Here is a 26,455-nt window from a genome sequence, read left to right on the forward strand (position 1 = left end):
TCTTAATTTAGTTTAACTTGATGTACTAAAATAAGTAAAACTGAAATAAAAATCAATACAAACTATATAGACATTATAAAAAACAAATACTACTAAAATAAAAACACTCATCAAAATGACTAAAACTGTAACTGAAATTAAAATGAAAACGGAGCACACAAAAATGTTCCAAAATATTAAAAAAAGCGATGCTAATGCTGCTCATGACCCTGCTAACCCCGATTCTGAATGACTTGTGTGAACAGTGCTTTACCCGGGTTTGAAAGCAGTGTTTAGAATGACGATAACCCGGGGTTAAGTGCAGTGTGAAAAGCTCTAATGATACTAAATTTATCAGTGGCATACATAATTGCAAATTCACTATGAAGCTAAATGAAAAAAATCCCTGCTGTGCTGTAACACTTAATTACAATAAATACATGAGCAGACATTGTGTTTTTCTTCTTTTTATCACGCCATTTCCATCAGTGGTGGCTATTTACGACTACACGCGTGACAAAGAAGACGAGCTGTCCTTCCAGGAGGGGGCGATCATTTACGTCATCAAGAAGAACGACGACGGCTGGTTCGAGGGTGTGATGAGCGGCACCACGGGCCTCTTCCCTGGGAACTACGTGGAGTCCATCATGCATTACGCTGACTGAGCCAGCGGGTGGTGCCACTGCTCCTCTGTCCATCATCTTCCTCATTGTTTTGAGTGCGCACATACACACAAACACAAATGAATTCAGCTACACTACGTCATGCACAAGCTTGTTGCGGACAAACAGACTGAGAACTTGCGGTGAAGAAACTGCGGTGGAAAAAAACTGTTCAGATGTGTAAGATAACTACATTAGGAACATTTATTCCTCTCTTAATTTCAGTCTCTTAGAAACATGTATCAGAAAAGTGTTGGTTTGCTTGACTTGTGTTGATAGTGATCGCTTTGCTTTCGCTCCTATCCGTCTCTACTCTGGAGGAATGGGTTTGACTAGCAGAAGGACAGTTGTACGGCCATCTCGGATGTGCATGTTCCTTTTACATCACCTCTTAACTGTGTGCTGTCCACTGACCAGCAACTGACAGAAAAAGCTTTTGCCAAGAATGACAGAACAGGGATTTTATGCATATTGTGGTGCCAGGTAATAGAGAGAGAGAGACGCAAGTATTCAGGTGGGCTTCTTTTCTTCAGTTTTTCATTGCGTTGGGAGTTGAGTTTCTTTTAAACCGTTACATTCTGAGTGCAGTTCAGTTTGATATGTTTAGCAGGAGGATATACCAAAGGATTTCAGTGGCGTTTGGGATCACGAACAGGACCGACTACAACCTTAAAATACTTCTTTTTCACCATTCCTTTACATTCATTTCTTTCCGACGAGATTTTATTGCTTGAAATATTTGCAAGTATGTGTATTCTTTGTATGTATGATAAAAAGTAAAAAAACAAAAACAAAAAAAAAAACACTATTAAATTGTTCAGGAAGTTTGTGCCATAAAGAAATGTTCGTAGATGGTCATATTTTCGGATCTGAGAGGTTGTTTCTTGAATCTCGGCACCGGATGTGGTGTTCTTCAGGAAGAACATGTGTATTGTGATCTTTAAACCTCCGATTCATCCCTTTGACCAACTGTGGACTTAAAGATACAAGACTATTCTATATGTACGTTATATATTGATTTATATTATAGAAATACTATTGTGTTGGTGTATGAGTGGTGTAGAGACAAGAGAACCCCATTTATCTGCAATAACAAAGGCACAGTTAGACAGTCCTCAGTCGACGAGCTACAGAGATTTTTAAAGCACAAGAGATGCACGTGATCTTAGGGAGATCTTATAAAATGTGAAGAACTGATTTTTGGATGAAGAGATACTAAAAAACAGAAACCAGCCCAAGTTTTAAAACCTCTTCGTACCCACATGCAGATAATGTGGAACAAACTGTACTAATGCACAGAGACTTTTTCTATCGAGTACTTTGATGTCTATATGTAAGTGTGTGTGAGTGCGTATGTGAGCGTGAAACCGATCGATTTCACCGTTTCTGGATCATTGGTGACTGACTTGCTTGTCTGTGTGCAAATCTTTATTTTCAATGAACGGTCTGTGGCGAGGGTGTGTGAATTGAGTCTTGCATGTTGATCATTTCTGTGATTTTCCTGCTGATGGAGAATAAACTGGATATATCTGGTGTACTTGCTCGTGCTTCCTCCAAGTTCAAGGGTCGTAGAAGGTTTTCTGCTGGAGCGGATAAGAATCAGATGCTGTTGTGTGAGGAATTGGATTTGTGGTTAGATTTGTAATCCAGAGATCTGCTGAAGTCCTCTTAAATAAAGAGAAATTAAACGGTTTTACCCTAACATCTGTTTTAGGGTTTTATATTAAGTGAAATTAAAAGTGATATATATATTTAAAAAAAGTCTTTAAAAATTACACTTTAAATAAAAATCTAAACATAATTGAGAATTTTTTTTTATTACTAATGCACAATGCCATTCCAAGGTCTAACTTTTCTGCACCTCATTTCCATAAATCAGTCAGTTTAATATTCAGAATATTAAATATTGAACCACTTTTATTGAAGAAAAGTATGTAGGAAACAATCACTTCTGTGTACATGCACATACGTAAATTACTGTTTTTAATGAAGTCTGTTATGCTCAAAGTCTGCATTTATGCGCTCAAAAATATAGTAAAAACAGTAACATTGTGGCATTATAATTATTAATAAATGGCATTACAGTTTAAATGTTTTGTAATATAAAAAAAAAAAAAAATGTATTCCTGTGATGCAAAGCTGAATTTTCAGCATTACTCCAGTCTTCAGTGTCGCATGATCATTCACAAATCACTTTAATATGCTGATTTTCTGCTCAAGAAACATTTATTATCCATGAAGACAGTTGTGATACTTAATATTTATTGCAGAAACCAAGATATTAATTTCTGCTTGTCACCAAGGCAACATTTCTCATTTTAATTTAGTTTACCTTAAATGTACTAAAATAACTAAAACTGAAATAAAAAATAAACTATATAAACATTAAAAAAAGAAAAGGAAAAAAAATTACGAACTCGAAATGAGCTCGACGCAACCTAAAATAAAATTAATCTGAAAAACTAATTCAAAATATTAATAAAAACTACAATAGTATCTCAGTGGTAATAAAAAAAGATTTTCTTAAGAAAAAGCTGATATAAAGACAAGCAAACTGAGTGGTCAAATTTTTATTAGTATTAATATGTTTAACATTAAAACCTTTTGGGTTATGTGCAAAGTATAAATCATTTCAACTCATGTTGAACTGGTAGACATTTTAGTAAATCTCAACAATCTTTACAGAATTCATCCATCAGTCTAAACCCAATACCTCGGCAGCCCCTAAATGACATAAGTTACACATTTTATTAGTCTGCACTTTGACATTTGATTTAACTTTTGGAAATTTTCTTTTTTTTTTAAGATTTAAAAAATGTTTTGCATCCTCTAGATTTGACTTCTCTACTATAGGATGTTTTAGCAGTGTATTAACTTACAGCAGAGCAAATTCTGTCATTTATAACAAAAACCTAGACTAAAGTGCAACTAGTACAAAAATCAATTCTATGAGCATTTCTTTATTATTGGCCATATGTCACAAATCTCTAGTCAAATATATTTCCAGTGTATAATCTGGTATCTGTGACGGTTCACAGTTTTAAACGAACACTAAACATTTAGTGCATCTTTTATAGATTTCATTATACATTTATCCTCTGCGAGTCCTTCCCTCTCCCATGGTCAACTTGGTACTAGTTATTTTCATACGTTACATCCCACACACCCTGTTGTTGGAGACTTTGAGCTCCCCGCTTAACAGAAACCCAGACACAGAAAAAGGTTTACTAAGAGAGAGAAACTGGTCCAAATGTTCGCCTACACACAAATGTTTCTACGCATTATATTGCTCTTGGTGTTCAGTCTCTCTGCAATATTGATTGTTGCTATACAGAGAAACAAATCTGAGAGCAGCACACACTCCCACGCACACACACACACGCACACACTAACAGGGGAAACAGGAAGAGGTTTAATGGAAGGAGAGGAAGGGTCAGAGTGGAATTTGTCAAAAGTGGTTTTATCTTGTTACCCAGCTGTCTTCACCCCCCTACGGCTCACAGATAAGCGTCTCCACCACAAACTTGTTCTCAAAGTGAAGAATCTTGTGGCAGTTGAGAGCCTCTCGCTTCTGGATACCTGTGTAAAAGAGTAAAATGGTGTGGTGAATGTAAGTGGCCAAATTATGCGTCACATCATGTCAACATGTACTCTAATATATCTATATACTCCAAAATATATACATACATATAGTAAAAAAAAAAAAAAAAAAATTCTCTCAAATATTACAATTTATTCCTGTGATGACAAAGCTAAATTTTTACATTTTCAGAAATCATTCTAATATGCTCATTTGCTGCTAAAGAAACATTTCTGCCAAGTTAACAGTTGTGCTGCTTAATATTTATGCAGAAACCATATATCATGATATTCATTTCTGCTAGAAGCAGAGGCAACATCTCATTTTAATTTAGTTTACCTTGATGTACTAAAACTGAAATAAAAATTAAACTACAGAGATATTTTAAAAAAGGAATAGAAAATGACAAAAATTTATAAAATTTAAAAAACATTAAAAAAGTGTTTCTTATTATCAATGTTGAAAAGAGTAATGATGCTTAATATTTTTGTTGAACTTATGATACTTTTTATTTCAATATTCTTTAAAAGTTATTCAAATCTGTAAATGGCAAAATAAATTGGAAATCTATGAACTGATGTATGAAAATGTCCATTTATTTATTTTTATTCTATTAATTATTTTGTTTCAGTGGTTTAGATGGTTTGGAATGTCTTTTTGTTTTGCCGTTCAAACCAAAGCCATTAAATTATTATAATTTTTTTTTAAATAATATATAAAATATGTAAGACCCTAGTAAAGACTCATAAATGGGACAAAAAGTCTTAACTAGCAAATACTGTTTGTAGAGGTTAGTGTGTAATTAACCTAAGAACAATGGGACGCTCGCCAAAAGTATAGATGGATGCATGTTTTTACCAAAAACGGCCTCTCTGCGCTCCAGTTTGTAAGTGTCTCTCCCTCTGCAGAGGCCATAGATGAAGTAACCCAGCTGATCCACATGCTCCAACTTTCCGGTCACTATCATCTGTTCACGCACCAGGTAGGACTGCGGCAGGTATGTTCCAGCCTGCAAACACAACCAAAGTTCACATGCTTGAACACCAGACTAGAACTGTGTTGCAAAGCCTTGCCAGTTGACAACTTGGACTTCATTTCTGGTCACTGTTCAAATGTCTTAAGTAGGCAGTTCAGGAGGTTTTGAGGCAGACTAAAGGATTTTGAAGAAGCTCAAATATAAGACAACAGTGTTGCTGCAGTTACCTTGATGTTGACAAGAAGCTCCAGGAAGTCTTTGGGTGGCATCACAACAGAGGTGTTGAGAGGAATGACGTAGCATTTGTTCAGACGCAGATCCAGATAGGCTGTCAGTCTCTAAAAGCAGAGAAGAAAAACCAACATGTTACTATTTTGGTACATGTAGTTTATTTTTGGGAACCTGATAAAATTGTGTGTGAATGAGGAAAATAAACTTCGGCTCTCACCCTGTTGAAGTCATGAACGATGTCAGCAGGGTCGCTGTCGCTGAACTTGGGCACTGGGATGTTAATGAGCTCCACCCCCTCGTCCTCCAGAACCCTCACTCTCTCCTCAATCCTCCTGGATGCGGCTGGCAAATCCATGTCGGTTTCCTCCTGGCTGTCCTGCATCTTGTAATTTTCCTCACGGTAGTTCACCCCGCAGAAATACATCCTCTCCTCCTGAAGACCATCGTTATGAATAGACACATTCATTCACCATGCTCAACTAGACACACATCATTCTGTTAGATGTTTCAGTATGCTTAAGGAAATGGAATTTAAGATATCAGTGATTTAAGTTTGCACCGATTTTGTAACCAAAGATTTAAAAAAAATAAATCATACATTTTATTAAATAGTAAGGTTTTTACACCACATCACCTAGTTCAATTATAATTATTTATTTATTTTTTTCATTTTGATGCAAGTCAACATGCTGAGATTCAACATGCTTTTGTAGAGTAACTGTAATTTGGGTAATAATGTAGATTAGTAACATTTATAGGGGCCTATGATTTCAGGGTTTCTGCAGGATTTTTAAGCTCAAATTTAAGACTTTTTAAGACTTGCACAAATAAAATTAATACCACATGAGCAGGGTAGGACAACGTCTATAGTACCATATTAAACTGTAAAAAGCATAATTTACAATTCAGATACAAGTTTTCACAAAAACAAAGTCTTGTAAATTTATCATTTTATATTTCAGCCTTTAAACCATTTTTAAGAAAATGGTTAAGTCAAAAGTATTAATTATTATATTGATTTAAACAGTTATCATCAATAAATTATTATACAGATTAAATAACATGAATTAGGGGTGTGCGATATTGACAAAAAAATGATACCTTGATATTTTCTGGGATTTTATTGATAACGATAATTAGACGATATTTTGCTGAGTGTGTTATTGTGCTGGTATCTTAAAGATAACCATGGACAGCTGACTCCTGAATTTTTTTTATATTCTTCACATTCTGTGTGGTCAGTTCACAGCAGTGATAGAAATTAATCTTTTCCAAGAAGTTTTATGGGCATTTTTACCGTTAAGCCATTTTTTCTAAAAGTGTGCATCATCTGAGTCAAATTCTTGCATTTGGGCTGTTACCAAGCAAATGAAATCAGTATCAACAAAATGCATCTTTGCAATGCATCTGAAGTGGCATTTAGATGCATTTACACACGGTTTAATGCAGCTCAGAGGGATATAGAATGCTAACCTGCAGTTACAAATGCATAAATAATGTTTTAATATTTGAAACATAAAACGTTGAAAACTGTTGTTTGAAATTATTTTAAAAAATTAAGACACTTTAAATGTGAAATTAAATCTGCCAGTAGGTGGCAGCAAGTCACTGTCAATAAGGGAGTCATTGCAATTGAACCGATTCATTTAAACCGTCAGGTTGTTCAGAGACACAAAACAGTGCTGTGTTTGGAATGATTTTGTTGGAGAAATAGAGCAAAAGCAGGAAATATGGTGTCTAAAACGTAAGTCTCTTAATATTAACTTCTTGTTTATTGAACTGTTGCATAAAATCAATATCACATTTGTAATCATGCTGACTTTTGAAAAAAAAAAAAAAACACTCTTCGTGAGATATTAACTATATGAAATGATATAAATATAGGCTATACATTTTCAGCCCTAATATCTTAAATTATGTGATCATTCTAAATGCATTTTAATAGACTGAATCGTGCAGTGAAAGAAGGCACTCATACACGCACTAGTTTAACCTATGTTACTCATTACTCACTCATAACTTATTCATTCTCTGCCAGCAGGTGTCGCGTTTGGCACAAATATAACGGTTTTAAAGGCAGTACACAAAGCAGTGCAGCACCGGACTTTGAACTTATAGCGCTCATGTTTATTTAATGAAATCATAGCCTTTTGAAGTTTAATCGTCACATTCAGCCATATCGTAATTCTGGTCTTTCTGTCTCCAAATTTAAGACCTCTTGGAATCATAATTAAGACTTTGTACAATTTAAGACTTTAAGACCCTGCGGAAACCCTGGATTTCCACGATGTGGAAAACACGGAAGAATTGGCGGGATTCAGTCATATAAACGGAATTTATGCAGAATGTCATAGAATTTGCCAAATCCAGAAATATTTAAATGGAAAAAATGGAATTTGGTAATTCACCGCTGACAAGATTTAAAATGGAAAAAAAAAAACATTTGTTGCTACAACATGACTAGAGAAAACAGAAATAGGGCTGTGGTATTTCCATTAGCTAAAAACTTCAACACCCATAATGCTAACATTGTAACAATACAAAGCTGTCTGAAAAATGTTTTTGGTTGAAATATAAATTTTTATTAAGAAAAAAAATAATAATAATATATATAAAAAAAATGTTTTGTTGTTGTTAACTAATTTTTAATCGCACTGACAAAGAAATCACTTAATCTATGTTTGGACTTTTTTTAATTGTCCTTCAATTTTGAAGTGAACCTTAAAACATTTTAATACTTTAAGGATCCAACAGATTCACATTCTTATTCCGAGTTTTCATGTGGTGCAGCTGATAGAAACGGTTCTCTCACCTCTATGAAGTAATACCTGTACAGGTAAGCTCCGCCCACAACCACTCCAGACAGAATGAGGGCCAGACCCAAACACATGCACCAGCACCAGGCCCTGGACTGCTGCCTGATACGCAGACCATCCTCCAAGTCCTGTATGCACACACACACACACACACACACACGAAGAAAAACAGAATTATAATGCTTCTAGTAAAAATTTGTTTTTTTTTTAAGCAGTTGATGACTTCAACAATACATGCCACTTTTACTCTTTAGATAGCTTTGATATAGACATATCTAAATTTTTATGTAATATATGGTCTCACTTCATGACGCCATGTGTATGGGAACTACTGTTGGGAACTGTGTTTTTGTTTCCAAATGTTCACATTTTTCTCACTGAAATCCCCACAGATCGCACTCACTAGTTCACCTGCATGTGTTTATTTATGTTAAAGGAGAGAGTTTTCATCGATTTAATGTGCAAGCGTATTTAGTCTGGGTGTGGCTTTGTAGAAAACAATTGCATTGTGTGCAACAGATACTGGGAAATTTCCAACCTCCCTCCAGAGACCAACAGGAACAAACACACTGCATGATGCAAATGAACAAAACATCAGCTGACACAGTAACTGATGAACAAGGACGAAAGTGAAAACAAATCAGACTGAAAATGGTGACAATTTGGCACCAAATCTTTTTGGTCCTCATTTGTTTGTCATATTTTTCATATACAACATAATGAGAGCAAAAGAAGATAAAGTAGCTTAGCTTTCCTGTGTTTACAACAGCCATCATGTTGCAGACTCCAGGGAAATTATGAGCAACAAAAACATTTCCATTTCAGGTAGAAACATCTATAATATACATAAAGGTTTGTTTACAGGGGTGTCTGAGGGATGCAGTCTGTACTAAATTTCCCATGACAATGCTGCAATTTAAATGAGTCTAGTCATCATTATCTCTCCTCTAGTTCAGTAAACACCAACCTTATGATCTTGCAGAGACATTTCATATTGTGTCTGCTTGAATTTTCTCATTTAAAAAAAACTAACAGTTATTTTAATAATGTATTATAATGATTATTTCTTCAATTAAATCAAATAAAAATGGCTAGTTTTATTTTTTATTATTAAAATAATAAAATATTCTGTTCCTTACAGCATTTGTTGTTATACATAAAATATATATAGTATATATGATTTTTTGGAACAATTTATTTTGTAACGTCCTTGTTATACATGTTACATGTATTTACTATAATTACAAGCAACTAACCCTAAACCTTATTGTAAGTAATATAAAGATTTTAATGTTATAATTAATATTACTAAGTACACTGAAATAATGACACCTTAAAACAAAGTGTAATATGAAATTAACTGTTTATATATTTTTTTTCAATAAAATACAGAAAAATGCCTTTATATGATCACTCAATTATCAAAATAAGCAGTTAGTAACAAATATTTGCACCCATCAAAAAAAAAAAAAAAAATTACATACAAAAATAAACACACACTGACTATAAATCCTGATTAGGCAAATATTTGAAGCTGTATATTTAAGTGCTCTTCTACTGAATTATTACTGGTAGACTTTGAAGTTATACTAGACTTTTGAAGCTATAATCTAGGACACCAATCCATGTTTTAATTATCTGTGAAGGCACAGCATCTGCACAACATGAAATACATTCAAAATCACCCTAATGCAATGCTCGGCTTAATCTGTTTACATTTTAGATTTCATTTCTTTTAATCTATGCAGCACACGTGCATCGATATCTTATGGTCATGCGACGTTATAGTTGCATGAATGCACTTTCTGTTGTGGAGTTTGTAAAAAAACGAGCCTAAAACAAAAAGCTTCAAAGATTCAGTCACACATTTACACACAAACACACCTGTTTCAAATACACACAGCTTTGCCCTTGCACACACAGACACACACCGCAGATTACGGCTTAGCTAACAGAGACCGTCTTTGTTTAAATAACCAGTGCCTTTAGGAGTTTTTCCAAGGAACAAAGATGGCTGTTTTTGGTAGTCGGCTCCAGCCGCAAGTTCAGTGAGGCTTTGATCACCTGTGTGACAGAGGATTGCAGACCACACAGCACGATCTTTACAGCTTATCTCATGAAGAATTGACACCTTTTAACCGATTTAGATAAGTATTAGAGTCTCTGATTGCCAGAAATGTCTAAAGGTAAGGAGCACCGCTCCATGCATGGAACCTTCTGAATCCATTTCTTCTTCTTTCATAAGACATATGCCTGCCGAAACGCAACTTGCTGAAATAGTGGCAGTGAGATCAGGCTGCACCGTTGGTCTGATCGAAGTGGCAGTGTTTCAGCAGACACAACAGTGCCTTATGAATGATTCACGACCTCCTCTTCTTGATCATCAACCCAGTTCGCACACTAGGCGCTGACTCATCCTCAGTGGCAGATGATGATCGTATTTGAGAAACAGAAGCAGCCAGACGGTGCATGCATCTGAGTGGGAGCTGGTCTCACACTTATGAAAGTCTCCCACGATAAGCTGGCTAAACATGTATTTCCTCTTCCTGATTTTACTATGTTTACTACTGCAACCTATTCAGGAAGTGCAAGGGACAAATTTATACATCCACATTCCTTTAAATGCAAATCCCATATGAAATGAACCGTTTAAATTAAAATATTGCAATGACTGCACAGACATGCATCAGGCTACTAGAACAAGCATTTAAAACTGCAATTCATGATATATGATATACACACACACACACACACACCTTTGTACATGCATTTCTTGCAATAATGCAATATTTTTTTATTTATCTAAACATTGCATGTGCCTGCATTAGGAATCTTGATGGAAAACATCTCAAAAGTGCAATGCAAAAAGATTTTTGTGTATATATCCTGGTGTTTGTGTTGGATTGTCGGCCATTTTCCTGTAAGCTCAAAGCTGTCTGACACTCACTCACACACACACATACACACTCTGAAACAAGGCAGGAGATGGCTTCCCTCTACACACACAAAAACAAAACTACCAGACAAAAAATAAAATTATAATCCTCACCAAGCCCGATCAAATATCGACTAAGTGTTTCAGTCACACTGGTATAAATAACGTCTATATTGCAGTCAAACATCAACTATGTTTTTATTTACTCTGAATGTTTATTTTTGTAAAAATCCTTCATTTATGTATCCATTTAATACTGTCGTATGTTTTTTTTAAACACTCTGACCGAACACTGTTACAATAAATAAACACGTTATAAAGAATCGAATGGCTAAAAGCAATGCTGTTATTAACGTTGTTTTTAATTTCACTAACGTTAGCCGGTTAGCGTTTGTGCTAAACGAAACTCACCACATCCTGAGGGATCAAAGCTTCATCCTTCTCCTCCTTTTTTAAATCCTTCTGTCCGAGAGCGGAGTTGAAAGCGAGTTTCACCATGTTGTGCAACTGAAATTTGTTTTGTCACTGTTTTTTGTTCCCACCGAACTACAGCGAAAGCTTGGCGAATCAGACGACCTCTTTGTACGCTGTGCTGCTTCTCAACTTGCTGTGGCGCATTTAGCTCGAGCCGACCGGATTCAGACTGTATGTTCATCAATGAACGGGAAGGGGGCGCTGTTTCCACCAAATATAAATAACATCGTTTGTTTTTAATAAAGTTATATTTCAATGTCATTAATAAATTACATGAACACACAACGTATAATATAATATAATATAATATAATATAATATAATATAATATAATATAATATAATATAATATAATATAATATAATATAATATAATATAATATAATCAGTTCACTGATAGGGGCGTGGTTTCTAAAAAAAATGAGACTGTCCAACCTACCAGGTGAAGTTTATTTGAGTGCAGGTAAGGTTTATGTGGAAAAATAATGTGTTATGAAATCCTTGCAGTAGTATTACAAATGCAAAGGGTGTTGTCTGGTGGGAACAGTTAGAGTAAGTTTGCATGAGGAAGTTATGATGAAATATTGGTAACACTTTACAATAAAATATTTCATTATTAATACAGGTTAATGCTAGTTTTTTACTTGAAATTAGCATTGGGCAAAATTAAATGCTGTAAAAGTATTGCTTTTGGTATACCTAATGCATTCAGTAATGTTAACAAGACCTTATTGTAAACTGTTACCTAAATATTTTAACAAAATATCACACATAACATGCTGTATACTTAATATACCGGCATGTACAAAAAAATATATGACTGATAAGCCCTAATAGCTTAATACCCTTAGATAAAATTTAATACACATGTGTGTTCAGTAAAATCATTTGGCTATTGAGAAGCTGGAATAACATTCAGTAATTAATTATCCATGACAGTCAATCTGAAAGTACAGTATGTTGATCTCACAATTTAAGGTCTGGGCGTGTGTGTCCTTTCGACAGGTCAAAGCTCTCTTCAAAATGAGTGAGAAAAGGCCTAAGGTAAGTTCAGTTCACCTGATCCTGAATAAGGTTAAGTCAGGGAGTGATAAGGTTGATTTCTTAATTATAGAAAATCCCTTTAACTCTTTTTGAATGGTTGGAAGTCCTGCTGTCTCAGGTTGGCTAATGGCAAGAATAGCTGCTCTTCAGGGGGAAAATCCTCCCACCGCCTCCATGACCAACCTGAGAAAGAAATAACTAATGAATCTGAAGCTTTCAGAGAAATACTGCAGTAATACTGCTGCTGCTTGGCATTTGGGCAGATACAGTCAAATAATTAAAAATGAATCACTAATTTTTCAGTATTAGCTACACTCACATAATAAATTGATGTCTAATGCTAAATCAACTAATTTATACTTGGTCAATAGTTACTCATAGAAATCATACATACAACAGAAATCCAAAGCATATGATTTGGTTTTATACAGTGCATGACTATGTAAATATCAAGTAAATCTACAGATACTTTTGCTGTCATACGTTGTTTTGACTATCGACATACAGTGGCATGCGAAAGTTTGGGAACCCCTTGCAGAATCTGTGAAAAATGTGAATAATTTTAACAAAATAAGAGAGATCATACAAAATGCATGTTATTTTTTATTTAGTACTGTCCTGAGTATGACATTTTACATAAAAGATGTTTACATATAGTCCACAAGACAAAAAAAATTAAAATTAAAAAATTAAACTGAGCACTGTTCTTCAGAAAAATCCTCCATGCTCTGCAGATTCTTCAGTTTTCCAGCATCTTTTACATATTTGAACCCTTTCCAGCAGTGACTGTATGGTTCCGAGATCCATCTTTTCACACTGAGGACCTGTTCAAAAGTTTTCACCCCCCGGCTCTTAATGCATCGTGTTTCCTTCTGGAGCATCAGTGAATGTTTGAACCTTTTTTTAATAGTTGTGTTTGAGTCCCTCAATTGTCCTCAGTGTGAAAAGATGGATCTCAAAATCATACAGTCACTGCTGGAAAGGGTTCAAATATGCAAAAGATGCTGGAAAACTGAAGAATCTGCAAGGCATGGAGGATTTTTCTGAAGAACAGTGCTCCGTTTAACTGTTCAGAACAAACAAGGGACTCATGAACAACCATCACAAAACAAAAAAAACAGTTGTGGATCATCCAGGTAACCACACAGTATTAAGAACCAAGGATTCCCAAACTTTTGAATGGGGTTATTTGAATCATTTCAGCTATCTTTTTGTCTTGGGACTATATGTAAACATCTTTTATGTAAGATATCTTACTCTGGATAGTACTAAATAAAAAATAACATGCATTTTGTATGACCTCTCTTGTTTTGTTAAAATTATTCACATTTTCACAGATTCTGCAAGGGGTTCCCAAACTTTCGCATGCCACTGTATAGTCTGGCTCACATTCTGGCCAAAAAGCACTCAGTTAGATATTAAAAGTGTGCCTAAACAAAATATAAAGTGACCAATTCTTATTACAAATAATTGAATATCACTCCAACTGATTAGGTAAAATTGTATGATTATAACTGATGGATATAATTAAGAAGGTCAAGATTTGGGATAGAGATTACTTGTGTGTAGGTCTACTTTAATTTCTATTTTAATGTCATCTTAATCAATAGTTTGTCTAGCATATCTATTAATTTGAACATCAAATAAACCATGGGATTTAAACTTTTAGTGCTTTATAAAAAGCCATGTCATCATTATCTTATACTGTATTCAAAAAAACATTTTAATATTTGCTCAAAACTGCTAAAACCTGTTGTAATGGTGACTGCCAAGTTGGCGTGAGAAAGGCAATAGTCTCACATGACAGATTTTTATCACTATCATGAATGATCTGTGGGTGGGCCATCTGGGCCTGAGACTACACAGGCAATAACACATTCAAATAAATGGTTTACCTTCATTCTTCTCTGGCTCCAAATTAACTGGTTCAGCAGTGAAAGATCTGTCCAGTTCTCCCTGCATGAAGATTGTTACATAATGGTAGTTTTCCTCCAGTCTGATGGAGTTTACGACGGATGCAAAGCGAATGTTCTTCAGTCGGACACCAGCTTCCTCCATCACCTCTCTCTGGGCACATTCCTCCCAAGTTTCTCTGATAATTGAAATTAATTTACTTGCAACCCATGTGTATTAATGCACCAGCGCATAAGAAAAGTTAAAATGAATAAGCAGGAATTATAAAGAATCTGATACATTAGTAAAAGACCACACTGATGCATTTTTGTGACAGTAAACTCACCCGAATTCAATGTGACCTCCTGGTAACTGGTAGGTGCCTTTCCCAACTCTGGTTGTTCTTTTTCCTAACAGGACACATCCTGGATTGGAGGAGTCTGTCACAAGAACCCCAAGTCCCACTCCAGGACGTTTGAGGATGGGTTTTCCATTTTGAACAGCCTCAGACATTGTATTTAAACTGTGTTAAAAGAGACAAACAGTTATATTTAGCTGTAGTCCAAATTTTATGTCTGCTGAATCCCTATGACCTAAATTATCTACTTGGAGTTCTTAGGAGAACTTAAACCAAGTTCTAAACTTTAAATAAAAAATAGGAATAATAAACAAAATCACTCTTTTTTTTTTTTGTATTTCACAGAGGAAGATGGTGTATTTTTATTTTAAATGTAGTCATTGAGATAACTTGAGAAAAGGTGGAAGAATCATTATTGTATAAAAATGACTGGAGACAATTATTTCCGCTATTATTGTCTTTTTTGTTATAGCTTTTTGAATGAATCCATTTTTGAATGATAGGTACATGATTCAATAACTTGTCACAACGCACAAAAAGACGCTCACTTGCTGCCATCTACTGGCGTAAGGATGTAAAGAGTCTTTTTGGTGAGCGGTTTGAAAAGATTCGAATCACTGGAATGAATCACAACCCCCTCCACTAGTGAGAGAGAAGGACATGTGCAATGCTGGGGCATAATTAAGCAACACTGCTTTACTGTAAATCACATCATAGTCTAAACTTACCTATATCTTACTTGGTAGATGAATCTCCTGACAGAAAGCATACCTTTCACGATCTGGTTGAAGCTTGTGCACTATGAGATGAACAAATTAAATCATTAAATCATCTTAATTCCCAAAATCTTTGTCACAGTAAACACGTGAATTGATTTGAATAGTAAGCTTTGGTTCATGGGGAAGGAAATAGCCAGCTGCGATTCTCAAAGTGGAGCTGCGCAGTTGACGTACGTCCTGACGCAGGCGCGTGCAGTCATTTGTTTTTGTGCTGCGCTGCTTGTGCACAGAGCAACATGGCGACGTCCCTGATCTGTGGCCGGTTGTCCGCTGGACTGAGGAATTCCGGCTCCAGGACGACTTTAAACTCGGCAGCTAAGGTCAGTTTTGCGTACACACACCAGATAACTATATCCGACTGTCATTTGTGAAGTGGCTTGCTTTTTTGATCACTTTTAGTGACACCAAGTGGGCGATTCTCCTTTGACATTAGCCTTCAGGCTAGCTGCCTGTCATTATTACTAATGCTTAGATTAGCAAACCTATTCATTTTCTACTGAGCGGATGCTCTTTTGGAGTTAGGCAGATTTAAGTTCAATTATATCTGGGAGTTTAACGTGTTTGTTTGTTTATATGGTTGTCATACACATTGTATATGTCATCTGGGTTTCCGAGTTAACTTTGACCTACATGGACAGAGGGCCAGTCTGTTTTGTTTCACTTCAGTGTTTCTGTTAAACTCTGGTGCCAGCTGGTTAATAAGGTTAACTCTTAAACCACTCAGAACTGCAAATATGCCTGTTTTAATTAACAAAATGATAGTGTCCTTTACTGTAAACCTTCCTGAGTCATAAATTTCATATCATAAATGTCTTATGTTTGGCCATTAGAAGGTTGTAACCTTGAGCAAGACACCCAAGTTGCTTCATAAAGGGCTATTCCTATATCGAGTGTACTGTATGTCACTTTGGATTACAGCAAAATTCATTAATTCATCAGTTAATCATCTTAATATTGCTGGTGCAGATAGTCTGCTTCAATGGATATTATGATTCCACATATTCTGATGTCCCACATATTATTGAAAGACTGTACTAAAGTCAGTTAAGTATTAATCTATTGAGCAAGAGAAAGGGAAAATCCTTTTCCTTGTAAAACTGAGACTTTGCTTGTTCTTGTTTCCGCTTGTGGATTCCATTTAGCAATCTACAAAAGTTAGTGATTGCAATGTAAATATGACCATGGCTTATTGGCTTAATTTAGTTGTGTTGGATTTAATCAGTATTTTCTCTCTTAACTTTCAATTACCAGGTGCTTGGTGGGACATCGGGTCTATTTGGTAGTCATGGCAACCAGCCGTCTCCAATGCTGTCAGTGCAGCAGCAGAGGAACCTCTCCCTGCATGAATACATGAGCATCGGGCTGCTGAAGGAAGCGGGCATCTCTGTGCCTGCGGGTTTGGTGGCCAGCTCGCCTGATGAGGCTTATGCTGTTGCCAAGCAGATTGGTAAGAACACATGAACATATGCTGGGAACTAATTGAGGAAAGTCAACAATATTTATTCTCAAAGGGATGCAGTCTGCGTAACTGTTCCATATCATATGCACACTGACTCATTTGTATTTTCCACTGTTTAACATATTTTTCACATTGGAATGATCTTGAGTAGTAGTTCAACACAGGATATATACATTTAGGGAATGCCATTGGCAATGCTTTTATGCAGGTCAGATTACAGTGTTTTGAACAGGACTGCCAGATTACCCTATTTTAGGGTCTTGAATTTACTGTGTTGCAGCTGTTGTGCTGTTCTCACACACATTGCAGTCTAAACATAGATTTGCGCCACCTCTGGAGAATGTGGCTGGCCTACACTTTAATCTAACTGTCAGCATATAGGCAGCACCTGCACAGACCTGTGATGGACAGGCAGTGCTGTTAGCTGGAATAAAGGAGGTTAGGGTGTCTCAAGCATGCAGGGACTAGCTTTAGACTGAGAAACATGCACAATAGAGAATGGGTTTAAGTGACCCATTAGTTTGAATCTTGGTGTGTCTCAGATCTGAATAAAATTGGATTTTACTCCTTAACTTTCTGTTTCCAAATGAAAAGCCTTTCATTTACTGTGCATTTCATTTCTGGTAAATGCAAAAAGTGGGAGTGCTTTATTTGCAAAATTGCAACATGGACAACTATAGTTTCTATAGTTTCACAATGTCAAGTCAACGTTTTAATGGCGTTCTGTGGGGCACTTCCTTTTTTCAGTGCTCCAACTTGATACAACTTTAAAAGGATTAGTCGCCCAAAGCTGAAAACTCTCACCCTCTTGATGCCTAAACTTCCTTTGACAGATGTTATTTTCTTATTATTGCCGATGTTTAAAACAGATGTGCTGTTTAATATTTTTGTGGCAACTGTGTTACATTTTTAGGAATTGTTGATGAATAGAAAGTTCAATAGAACAGTATTTTTTTTTTCACATAGAAATCTTTCGTAACATTATGTCTTTGCAGTCACGTTTGATAAATGTAATGCATTCATGCAGAATATTAATTTGTTTGTGCCTCAAACTTGAACAGTAGTGTGGTGAAGAACAGTCAAATTCAAGCCATTAGGCAGGACAAAGGCAGCATGATTGTTTTGCTTAGTATCTTCTTGTTAGAATGGGTCTTATGGGTTTGGAACAAAATGAGGGTGAGTAAATAATGAGAATTCTAAATTAATACCATTTTAAATTAAAAAAAAAAAAAAGTGTAGTTCTGTCTGTTTATTGAAAAGTTAGCTTGTAAAGTTACAACTCCCAGTCGAAATGGTATAAAACTTCACTTTATTGTTTTTACTGAACAGGCGGAATTGAGTTTATGATGCCGTGCCTTCCTAAATCATTCTTGTTGGCGTCATACATCTGTTGTTTTCAACTGGTTATGCAGTTTAAATCCAAGTGAATCAAAACTATTTAATACTTCCTGGTCTGTTATGTGGCATTACATTTATCATAACAATCAGGTCCAGCCTTTCGTAAGCCTGTTCTGTGTGTCTGTACAGCAGGTCTGTGCAGTTTTAGAGACCGTAGCTAATTACAGTGTGACTCACTGGTTGAAGATCTCTGTCAATTTAAGCGGTATTTGTTTGTTTGAGCAAGGCCATGTGTTTTGTGTACTGCTGTGTCTGTTTGGTTGGCATTATTCAAGGTTTTTCTCTTTCTTGTTTATTCTTTCTCTTTTTTCAGGCTCTAAAGACCTGGTGGTGAAAGCCCAAGTGTTGGCGGGTGGTCGAGGCAAAGGCACTTTTGAGGGAGGATTGAAAGGCGGTGTTAGAATCGTTTACTCGTGAGTGTTTGTGCCTACTTTATTGTTCATCACTTTATTACTTTTCCAATTTCCTCTTTGTCTTCTGACGCGCTTTGTGTCTGCAGGCCAGAGGAAGCGAGAGATATCTCCTCTAAGATGATTGGCAAGAAGCTGTTCACTAAGCAGACAGGAGAGGCAGGCCGGATCTGTAACCAGGTGTTTATCTGCGAGCGCAGATACCCACGCAGAGAGTATTATTTTGCCATCACCATGGAGAGGTCCTTCCAGGTGAGAGGTCACGGACTAGGCCGTTACCGCATGGTTTATCTGTGAAACTGCTTTGCATATGTGTGCATTCAAGTACAAAGTCTTTTTTACAAGCGTTCAAAAATGACATCACCACTTTATGTGCTGCAATAAGCAGAATGGCCAGTAGAGGGCAACTTTTACTTTGTCGTGACCTGAAATGTCAGCACTTTACTTGGTTTCACCTGCCCTTAAAATGACATGGGTTCTACTCCACCCCCTACAGGGCCCTGTGTTGATTGGCAGTTCTCAGGGGGGCGTGAACATTGAGGATGTGGCTGCAGAGAATCCTGATGCTATTGTGAAAGAGCCTATTGATATCATGCAGGGAATAAAGATGGATCAGGCTATTAAGGTGAGGTGCAGAGTATTATATAGACAGTTCCCACACTGACCCCTGCATGAATAATGTTTTTATTTTTTTATTTTTTTCAGGTGGCAGAGAAGATGGGTTTCCCCCCTGCATTGATCAATGAAGCTGCAGAAAACATGTTGAAACTTTATGATGTGTTCATCAAGTATGATGCATCTATGTTGGAGATCAACCCAATGGTGGAGGATTCTTCTGGCATTGGTACCCTAAAGCAGACACCTTACACTTTATATACATTATGTGCATATTAAACAACTCCTGTCCTAGAGCTGCCCGATCAATATCGCAATATGGCTTTTTGGATTAGGCAGTTAAATCAAATAATTATTTGTGCTGTAGGTTTTAGAGTTAAATGTGGCACTGTGTTCATTTACTTTTGTGCAGCTCATGATCAGGTGTTTGTTTCAGCATATCAGAGTGTGTTAGTTCGTTTAATGTGGATTGAGCTGCTCTGAGATGCTTTAACAGTGTTATGAGCTGCGTAGTCTCATGTAGCCAGACCTTCAGACTGACAGCTGAAGGTCTGGAATAGATGGCAGCTTTCATTGGCCAAGGCCCACCCATGATGCCGTTTGACTGACATGTCAAACAAACAATCACAGTTCGTTTCGTTCAGCGTCACGTTTCGGGGAGTGGAAATGTCACCACAATAACAGACCGGTGTGTGAAACTCGGATGTATTTTAAAGATTCTATGCTGCGAACTTTAAATATTTCACATACTTTTGAAAATCCAGCGTTTATTTGATCCTGATAAACGCTTGTCGTCACAGTTGTAAGCACGACGGCTTTCTTCTTTCATGAGGGCGTTTCTGCATCACGGCATTTTTGTTTCCAGGAGGAATGTTAAAGAACGCGACACACACGTCTCCTGGAAATCCTGTATAATTTAACCAATCTGACGACGACTTCAACACTCCTGAAGTGTTTCCAGATAAGTGTACCATATGCATCAGACGTTTAGCCAACGGTCCGTGGGCGTGACATCTGAGGCTGAGACTATGAGCTGCGCAAGTGTAAATGAACACAGTGCCAGTCTTTGCTCTGACATACATAGTCTATTAATTATTAATTAACCTGCCAAATTAAAAGCTTGACAAGCTTGAAAAGCAAGAAATCAAAATTATTATTAGTAATGTTAGTAATTTTACAGTTGTATTAGGTGTATAATAAGAATATTATTTCTTTAAGTACTTGATATTATTATTTTACAATACAGTACAACAGTAATTTGTTGGATATTTTTATTTAATAAAAATGAATTATTATTTCATGTTGAATGGGGTCAAAAACTGTGGGAATGTGGCCTATGAAATCTTGAGGAAAGAGATAAAAAAAAAAAAATTAAAAAAAAAAGAATAAATAAATAACCTGTTCACTTCATGGTTAATGAAAGAAGTTTGAGTTCTTGTAGCGAGTAAACCCAAGTATGAACATCCAGATTTTTCAATATTTTCCCCAAATTGATGGTTCACACTAAGTAAAGTCATTTTCAGCTTTTATTTTTTTTTTTTTAATTATTCTTATAATTTGCCCTCCCCTACAGAATCTCCCCAATCATTCTGGAATGATTATTAGCTACAAATAGACCTGTTCAAGGCATCTGGTGGAAATTCCTGAATTTTTTTCATATTGCAATATACATTCCTGAACAAAATCTTAAGACCAGGGGAAACATTACAAGTATTCGCATTTTGCACTGGTGGATCGTAACCAGGTTGTAAGTATTACTTCAAAATGCCAAAAGAAGAAACCAGAGCAAGAGACAAAAAATAGAGAGTAGGCAGTTTATTGAAAACTGCATTTAAACTCATACAGGCTGTTCATCAGCTGATCAAAAGTTTAAGACCATAGCCTTAAAACGTTCAAATCTGCGCAAAAATCTGTTTTTCAGGCAGTCACACTGTCATGACCTCCTGATGGCAAAGGCAAAAAGGCTTTCTGTCTTTGAACGTCTCAGGATTGTTGAGCCGCACAAGCAAGTGCACGCTCAACGCACCATCGCTGCTGAGATTGGACGCAGTAAGACAGTCATTTTACATTTCTTAAAAGATCCTGAGATTTATTGCACAAAAAAGTCAAGTGGTAGACCCCAAAAAAATCACCTGCACTGCACCGGAGGATCCGACACAGGCCAATCCTCGACCAAAATTAAGGCCCTTACTGATGCTCACTGCAGCCCAATAACCATCAGAAGGCATCTGAGAGACAAGGGCTTAAAGAACAAAAAACGTCTTCAAAGGACACGTCTCCTCCCACGCCACAAACTTGCCCGTTTGGAATTTGCAAAGGAGCACCAAACATGGGACATTGAAAGGTGGAAGAAAGTTTTATTCTCTGACGAGAAAAATTCAACCTGGACGGTCCTGATGGCTTCCAACGTTACCGGCATGACAAGGAGATCCCACTGGAGATGTTTTCTATGCAGTACAGTGGAGGAGGCTCCTTCATGATCTGGGGTGCTTTTTCCTTCAATGGGATAATGGATCTTTAGGTTGCGCAGGGGTGTCAAACGGCGGCTGGCTATGTGGACATGTTGCAGCGGGCATCCCTCTTGACTTAGGGCCCTCGTCTGTGCGGTAATGACTGGGTCTTTCAACAGGACAACGCTGCAGTTCACAATGCCCGCCTGACGAAGGACTTCTTCCAGGAGAATTACGTCGCTCTTTTGGACCATCCTGCATGTTCCTCTGATCTTTTTTGGGTCTACCACTTGACTTTTTTTGTGCTATAACTCTCAGGATTTTTTAAGAAATGTAAAATGACTGTCTTACTGCGTCCAACCTCAGCAGCTTGTGCTGCTCAACAATCCTACCACGTTCAAAGACAGAAAGCCTTTTTGCCTTTGCCATCAGGAGGTCATGACAGTGTAACTGCCTGAAGGACAATGACATGAAAGCCATATTTTTGCACAGATTTGAACTTTTTAAGGCTATGGTCTTCAACTTTTGATCAGCTGATGAACAGCCTGTTTGAGTTTAAATGCAGTTTTCAATGAATTGCCTAATCTCAATTTTTTGTCTCTTGCTCTGGTTTCTTATTTTGGCATTTTGAAGCAGTACTTACAACCTGGTTATGATCCACCAGCGTAAAATACGAATACTTGTAATGTTTCCCCTGGTCTTAAGATTTTGTTCAGGAGTGTATATTGCAGAAAAACAATGCAGTGTCAGTCTTTCAAATGCTGTGCAGCCCTACCCATCACTATACTACTCCATAGCAGTCCCATAGTTTCATGCATTCATAGATGTTTTCTTCTGTGCTTTGCAGTGATGTGTATGGACGCTAAGATCAACTTTGACTCAAACGCTGCCTATAGGCAGAAGAAAGTGTTCGACATGCGAGACTGGACCCAGGAGGATGCCAGAGACAGACAGGCAGCCACAGCAGATCTCAACTACATCGGCCTAGATGGCACTATTGGCTGTCTGGGTCAGTACAAAAACCTACAACCATCCATTAGAGAAACATTATCACAGCATTGAGTGGACAATTCAAAAATAAACCCACATATCAGCATTTTTTAGATTTTAACATTTCTAAATAAAGAATTGGAACTAAAGATCTTTATATATTACGCACTTTCTGTAAACTTTCTGTGTTTATGCAATTTGTACCATTTTGACTAGTTTGAATATGTGTATGTGTAAATTTATACATATGTCACCTGTGTTTAGTCAATGGTGCTGGTCTCGCTATGGCCACCATGGACATCATTAAACTACATGGTGGAACACCTGCTAACTTCCTGGATGTTGGAGGCGGAGCCACTGCACAGCAGGTGACGGAGGCCTTCAAGCTCATCACCTCTGATAAAAAGGTAATATGATCAAGGGAATTACATACGGCTTCTGTTCTTATTGCCGCGCTTTTATCGCACCTCTTATGCCAGAAAGTGTTCAATGTTTTTCTGTGTTCTCTGTAACAGGTCCAAGCTATTTTGGTGAACATCTTTGGTGGCATCATGCGGTGTGATGTCATTGCACAGGGCATTATCATGGCTGTCACTGACTTGGAGCTGAAAATCCCCATTGTAGTGCGGTTACAAGGTGAGAGAGACCGAACTTAATACTATGATTATGATTGATGGTGCGGGTGACTTTGATTAATGGAGAGGTGAAGGGATGGTTTGAAACCCATTAAAAATATTTTCAGTTCCCATACTTTATTTAAAAGGGTGCTGATCTGAAAAATTTAATCATATTATCAGTTATACCCAAAAGAACAAGCACTTCAGGTTTCCTTCGAAAATCACATGAACAGGACACAAAGGCTTATCAGAGGTCATTCATTAAATACAATTACTATAATAAATATAGATTTTACTAGTTACACCCTATTTTAAAATCATGTCACCGGTTAGATGTTGCTATTGTATGAAGTACAACTTACTTGCAACTAGCAAGTTTTTTTTTTTTTTTATTAACCGTTTCACAGATCGGTCAGAAAGCTTCTTAGAATTCTTTAGAGAAGAAGACAGAATTTGATGAATTATTGAAAACCCTTATCCAGTAAGTGCAGACGACTAGAAAGGTCATGGAAAGGTCCTGGAAATTCATTAGTCAAAAACACTGTACTATCTATATCAATAAAAGGTAGCACAAATCCCCCAAGAAGACTTGGAACATCTGAAACGGAGAGAGGAAACATTGACAGAAGGGTGACAGAAATAAAAAAGGGAAAGGGATATTTGTGCAGGTGGCTCATGTTTTCTGTCCTTCATCTCACTCTCATCATGCTTGTCTGATCTCCAGGAACAAGAGTGGACGATGCCAAGGCTCTGATCGCTGCCAGCCCTCTGAAGATCCTGGCCTGTGATGATCTGGACGAGGCAGCCAAAATGGTGCGTTTCTCTTATTTATGCATGCATATGGGCAAATTGAAACTGACATGGGGTGGAAATGGAGAGATGAATCTGCCCATCATGGTTCAGGAATCAAATTGATAGTCCAAAGAAATATGAGGTTTTAAAGGAGTTGTTTACCCAAAAATGAAAAATCTGTCATCGTTTAGTCACCCCTCAGTTGTCCCATCACTTTCTTGAGAGACAGGACAAATCTTCCCATAACTTTACCTGCCATTAATGTTTAATAATGAAGAAAAAAATGGTTTTACAGCACTTCAGGACAAGGTTCAGTTCATTAATAGTAGTTAATTCATTAGGTTTCATTAACTAACAATGAACCATACTTTTACAACTTTTATTAATATTGGATAATATTAATTTCTACATATTAATATTTCAAGTTATAAATAAATAAAAAATACATAATACATCTTTCAAGTATAAATTATAAATGGCGTTAATGTATTATGAATAAACAAATCAAACAAATAAATTCATCTAGATTAATAAATGCTGTGTAAAAAAAAAAATGCTGTTCATTGTTAATTCATGCTACCTAATCCAATAACTAATGGTAACATATTGCACCTTGTGTTATTTAAAAAGGGGAACGTGTACAAAAGGAAAAATGAAAGCAAATGTTGCCGTCAAATAGAATCAAAGCAAATCTCATTATTATACAATGACTATACAAACCAGATTTCTAGCTACAAGCTATTCGTCTTTCCACACTGAATGCAGAACCACTATATGATCACGACAGCCAAGCAGAACATACTCAATTTTTTTTTTTTATGTACCGTTATGTAGAGCTTTTTTTTAACAATCAACAATCATCACTTTTTTTGCATTTTACTATTAAAATTTAGGACACTTGTGTTATAATTAAGATGATCATAATTTAAGGTCAACTCTGAAATATTTACCATACCTTTCTCGATCTTTTTCTCTAGGTTGTAAAGCTCTCTGAAATTGTATCGCTGGCCAAAGAGGCCCAGGTTGATGTCAAGTTCCAGCTGCCCATCTAACAGAGCAAACCTACAAGTCGCATCACTATTCACACCATCTTATATGAACTAAAACTAAGCCACTTGAGCTTGTCTAGTCTCAGACCTCCAGTAGAGTTCTCCACAACCCCATATCCTGGTCAAGCTTCTGTCATCTCTCGTTTGTGTCTCTCTGTTGTTCCCCATTCCTTCTGTCTCATCAGTGCTTTCATATTGTAAAAGCACATGTGTATCTGCATGGTGCAACTTTCATTTCATGCAAATCAACCTCACCCAGTGCAGAGCCCATCAAACCAATCCACTGACATAATGTTGGGTTTTTTGGTTCCATTGGTTTAGATCGGGCCAGTGTTACTGCCTACTGTTGTTTGTTTCGTCAATGTTATTGTTTGTTTGATTTCTTAAGTGGAGGATGTATTTATGTGGGACTGTATTTATACTGTTGAAATGTACTTGGAGATCCGACTCTTTGGATAAAGAATATCTCGGACACACTAGTCCTATCTTTTGCCACATATATATATATATATATACACACACACACAGTATCATTAAAAGAAAATCCCACCCCCTCTTTCTTCATCCCTCCCTCCCTTCCTTCTGTTTTCTGGTGGGAGTGTCGCTGTAGGATGTCTTTTCTGTTCTCCTGAAGAGAAATGCACCATTTCCCTTTTAAGTAAACGCACAAGCACTCACAGGGAATATGTGTGTAATTGGTGTTCTCTCAGTCTGACGTGGATCCACCGGTGCAGTGGCTGCAGAAAACAATAAAAATACTGAAGCGTCTCAGAGGATGAGGTTTGATTCCACTCAAAGGCTCTGTCACTGTCTATTTTTGAAATGTAGAACATGTACTTCTTTGGCAAAGTAAGTCCCTTGAATCGTCTTTCATGTTAGAGTGAGTCTTGTAGTGAGAATTCAACTTACTATAAAGGAAAGTGTTCTGAATGTGGCAGCTCACAGTTTGAG

General features: G+C 36.7%; 4 protein-coding genes across 17 annotated transcripts in view; 2 read left to right on the forward strand and 2 right to left on the reverse strand.

Annotated features, from left to right (window-relative positions):
- abi2b (abl-interactor 2b) overlaps positions 1 to 4,221 on the forward strand; it is a 24,474-nt gene extending 20,253 nt beyond the window's left edge. For all 12 annotated transcript variants that reach the window (XM_058778768.1, XM_058778756.1, XM_058778760.1 and 9 more), the window contains one exon: positions 469 to 4,221. In XM_058778768.1, the coding sequence (XP_058634751.1) occupies positions 469 to 644 (176 nt within the window). In that variant the 3' untranslated portion in view covers positions 645 to 4,221. The remainder of the gene's footprint in view (positions 1 to 468) is intronic.
- itm2ba (integral membrane protein 2Ba) lies at positions 3,197 to 11,814 on the reverse strand. The gene is made up of 6 exons (XM_058778775.1): positions 11,591 to 11,814; positions 8,241 to 8,372; positions 5,646 to 5,861; positions 5,425 to 5,535; positions 5,080 to 5,230; positions 3,197 to 4,220 (listed from the first exon to the last, which is right to left on the reverse strand). The coding sequence occupies exons 1-6, from the start codon at positions 11,675 to 11,677 to the stop codon at positions 4,132 to 4,134; spliced, it is 786 nt and encodes a 261-aa protein (XP_058634758.1). The 5' UTR covers positions 11,678 to 11,814; the 3' UTR covers positions 3,197 to 4,131.
- Positions 11,815 to 12,091: 277 nt separating this feature from the next.
- On the reverse strand, positions 12,092 to 15,864 carry nudt15 (nudix (nucleoside diphosphate linked moiety X)-type motif 15). 3 transcript variants are annotated; one of them, XM_058778776.1, is made up of 4 exons: positions 15,674 to 15,864; positions 14,934 to 15,110; positions 14,590 to 14,786; positions 12,092 to 12,877 (listed from the first exon to the last, which is right to left on the reverse strand). In XM_058778776.1, exons 1-4 carry the CDS (start codon positions 15,712 to 15,714, stop codon positions 12,774 to 12,776), a joined length of 519 nt encoding a protein of 172 aa, XP_058634759.1. In that variant the 5' UTR covers positions 15,715 to 15,864; the 3' UTR covers positions 12,092 to 12,773. The 3 variants fall into 3 exon arrangements, with proteins under 3 accessions (XP_058634759.1, XP_058634761.1, XP_058634760.1); XM_058778778.1 differs by having other exon boundaries at positions 15,717 to 15,807; XM_058778777.1 differs by having other exon boundaries at positions 15,685 to 15,737.
- Positions 15,865 to 15,886: 22 nt separating this feature from the next.
- sucla2 (succinate-CoA ligase ADP-forming subunit beta) lies at positions 15,887 to 26,275 on the forward strand. Its single transcript, XM_058778771.1, has 11 exons — positions 15,887 to 16,044; positions 16,976 to 17,171; positions 18,895 to 18,994; positions 19,081 to 19,243; positions 19,488 to 19,616; positions 19,697 to 19,835; positions 22,904 to 23,065; positions 23,311 to 23,453; positions 23,562 to 23,682; positions 24,388 to 24,476; positions 25,433 to 26,275. Exons 1-11 carry the CDS (start codon positions 15,961 to 15,963, stop codon positions 25,505 to 25,507), a joined length of 1,401 nt encoding a protein of 466 aa, XP_058634754.1. The 5' UTR covers positions 15,887 to 15,960; the 3' UTR covers positions 25,508 to 26,275.
- Positions 26,276 to 26,455: the final 180 nt, after the last annotated feature.

This window comes from Onychostoma macrolepis, chromosome 06 (assembly GCF_012432095.1).
Source record: "Onychostoma macrolepis isolate SWU-2019 chromosome 06, ASM1243209v1, whole genome shotgun sequence".
NCBI lineage: Eukaryota > Metazoa > Chordata > Actinopteri > Cypriniformes > Cyprinidae > Onychostoma > Onychostoma macrolepis.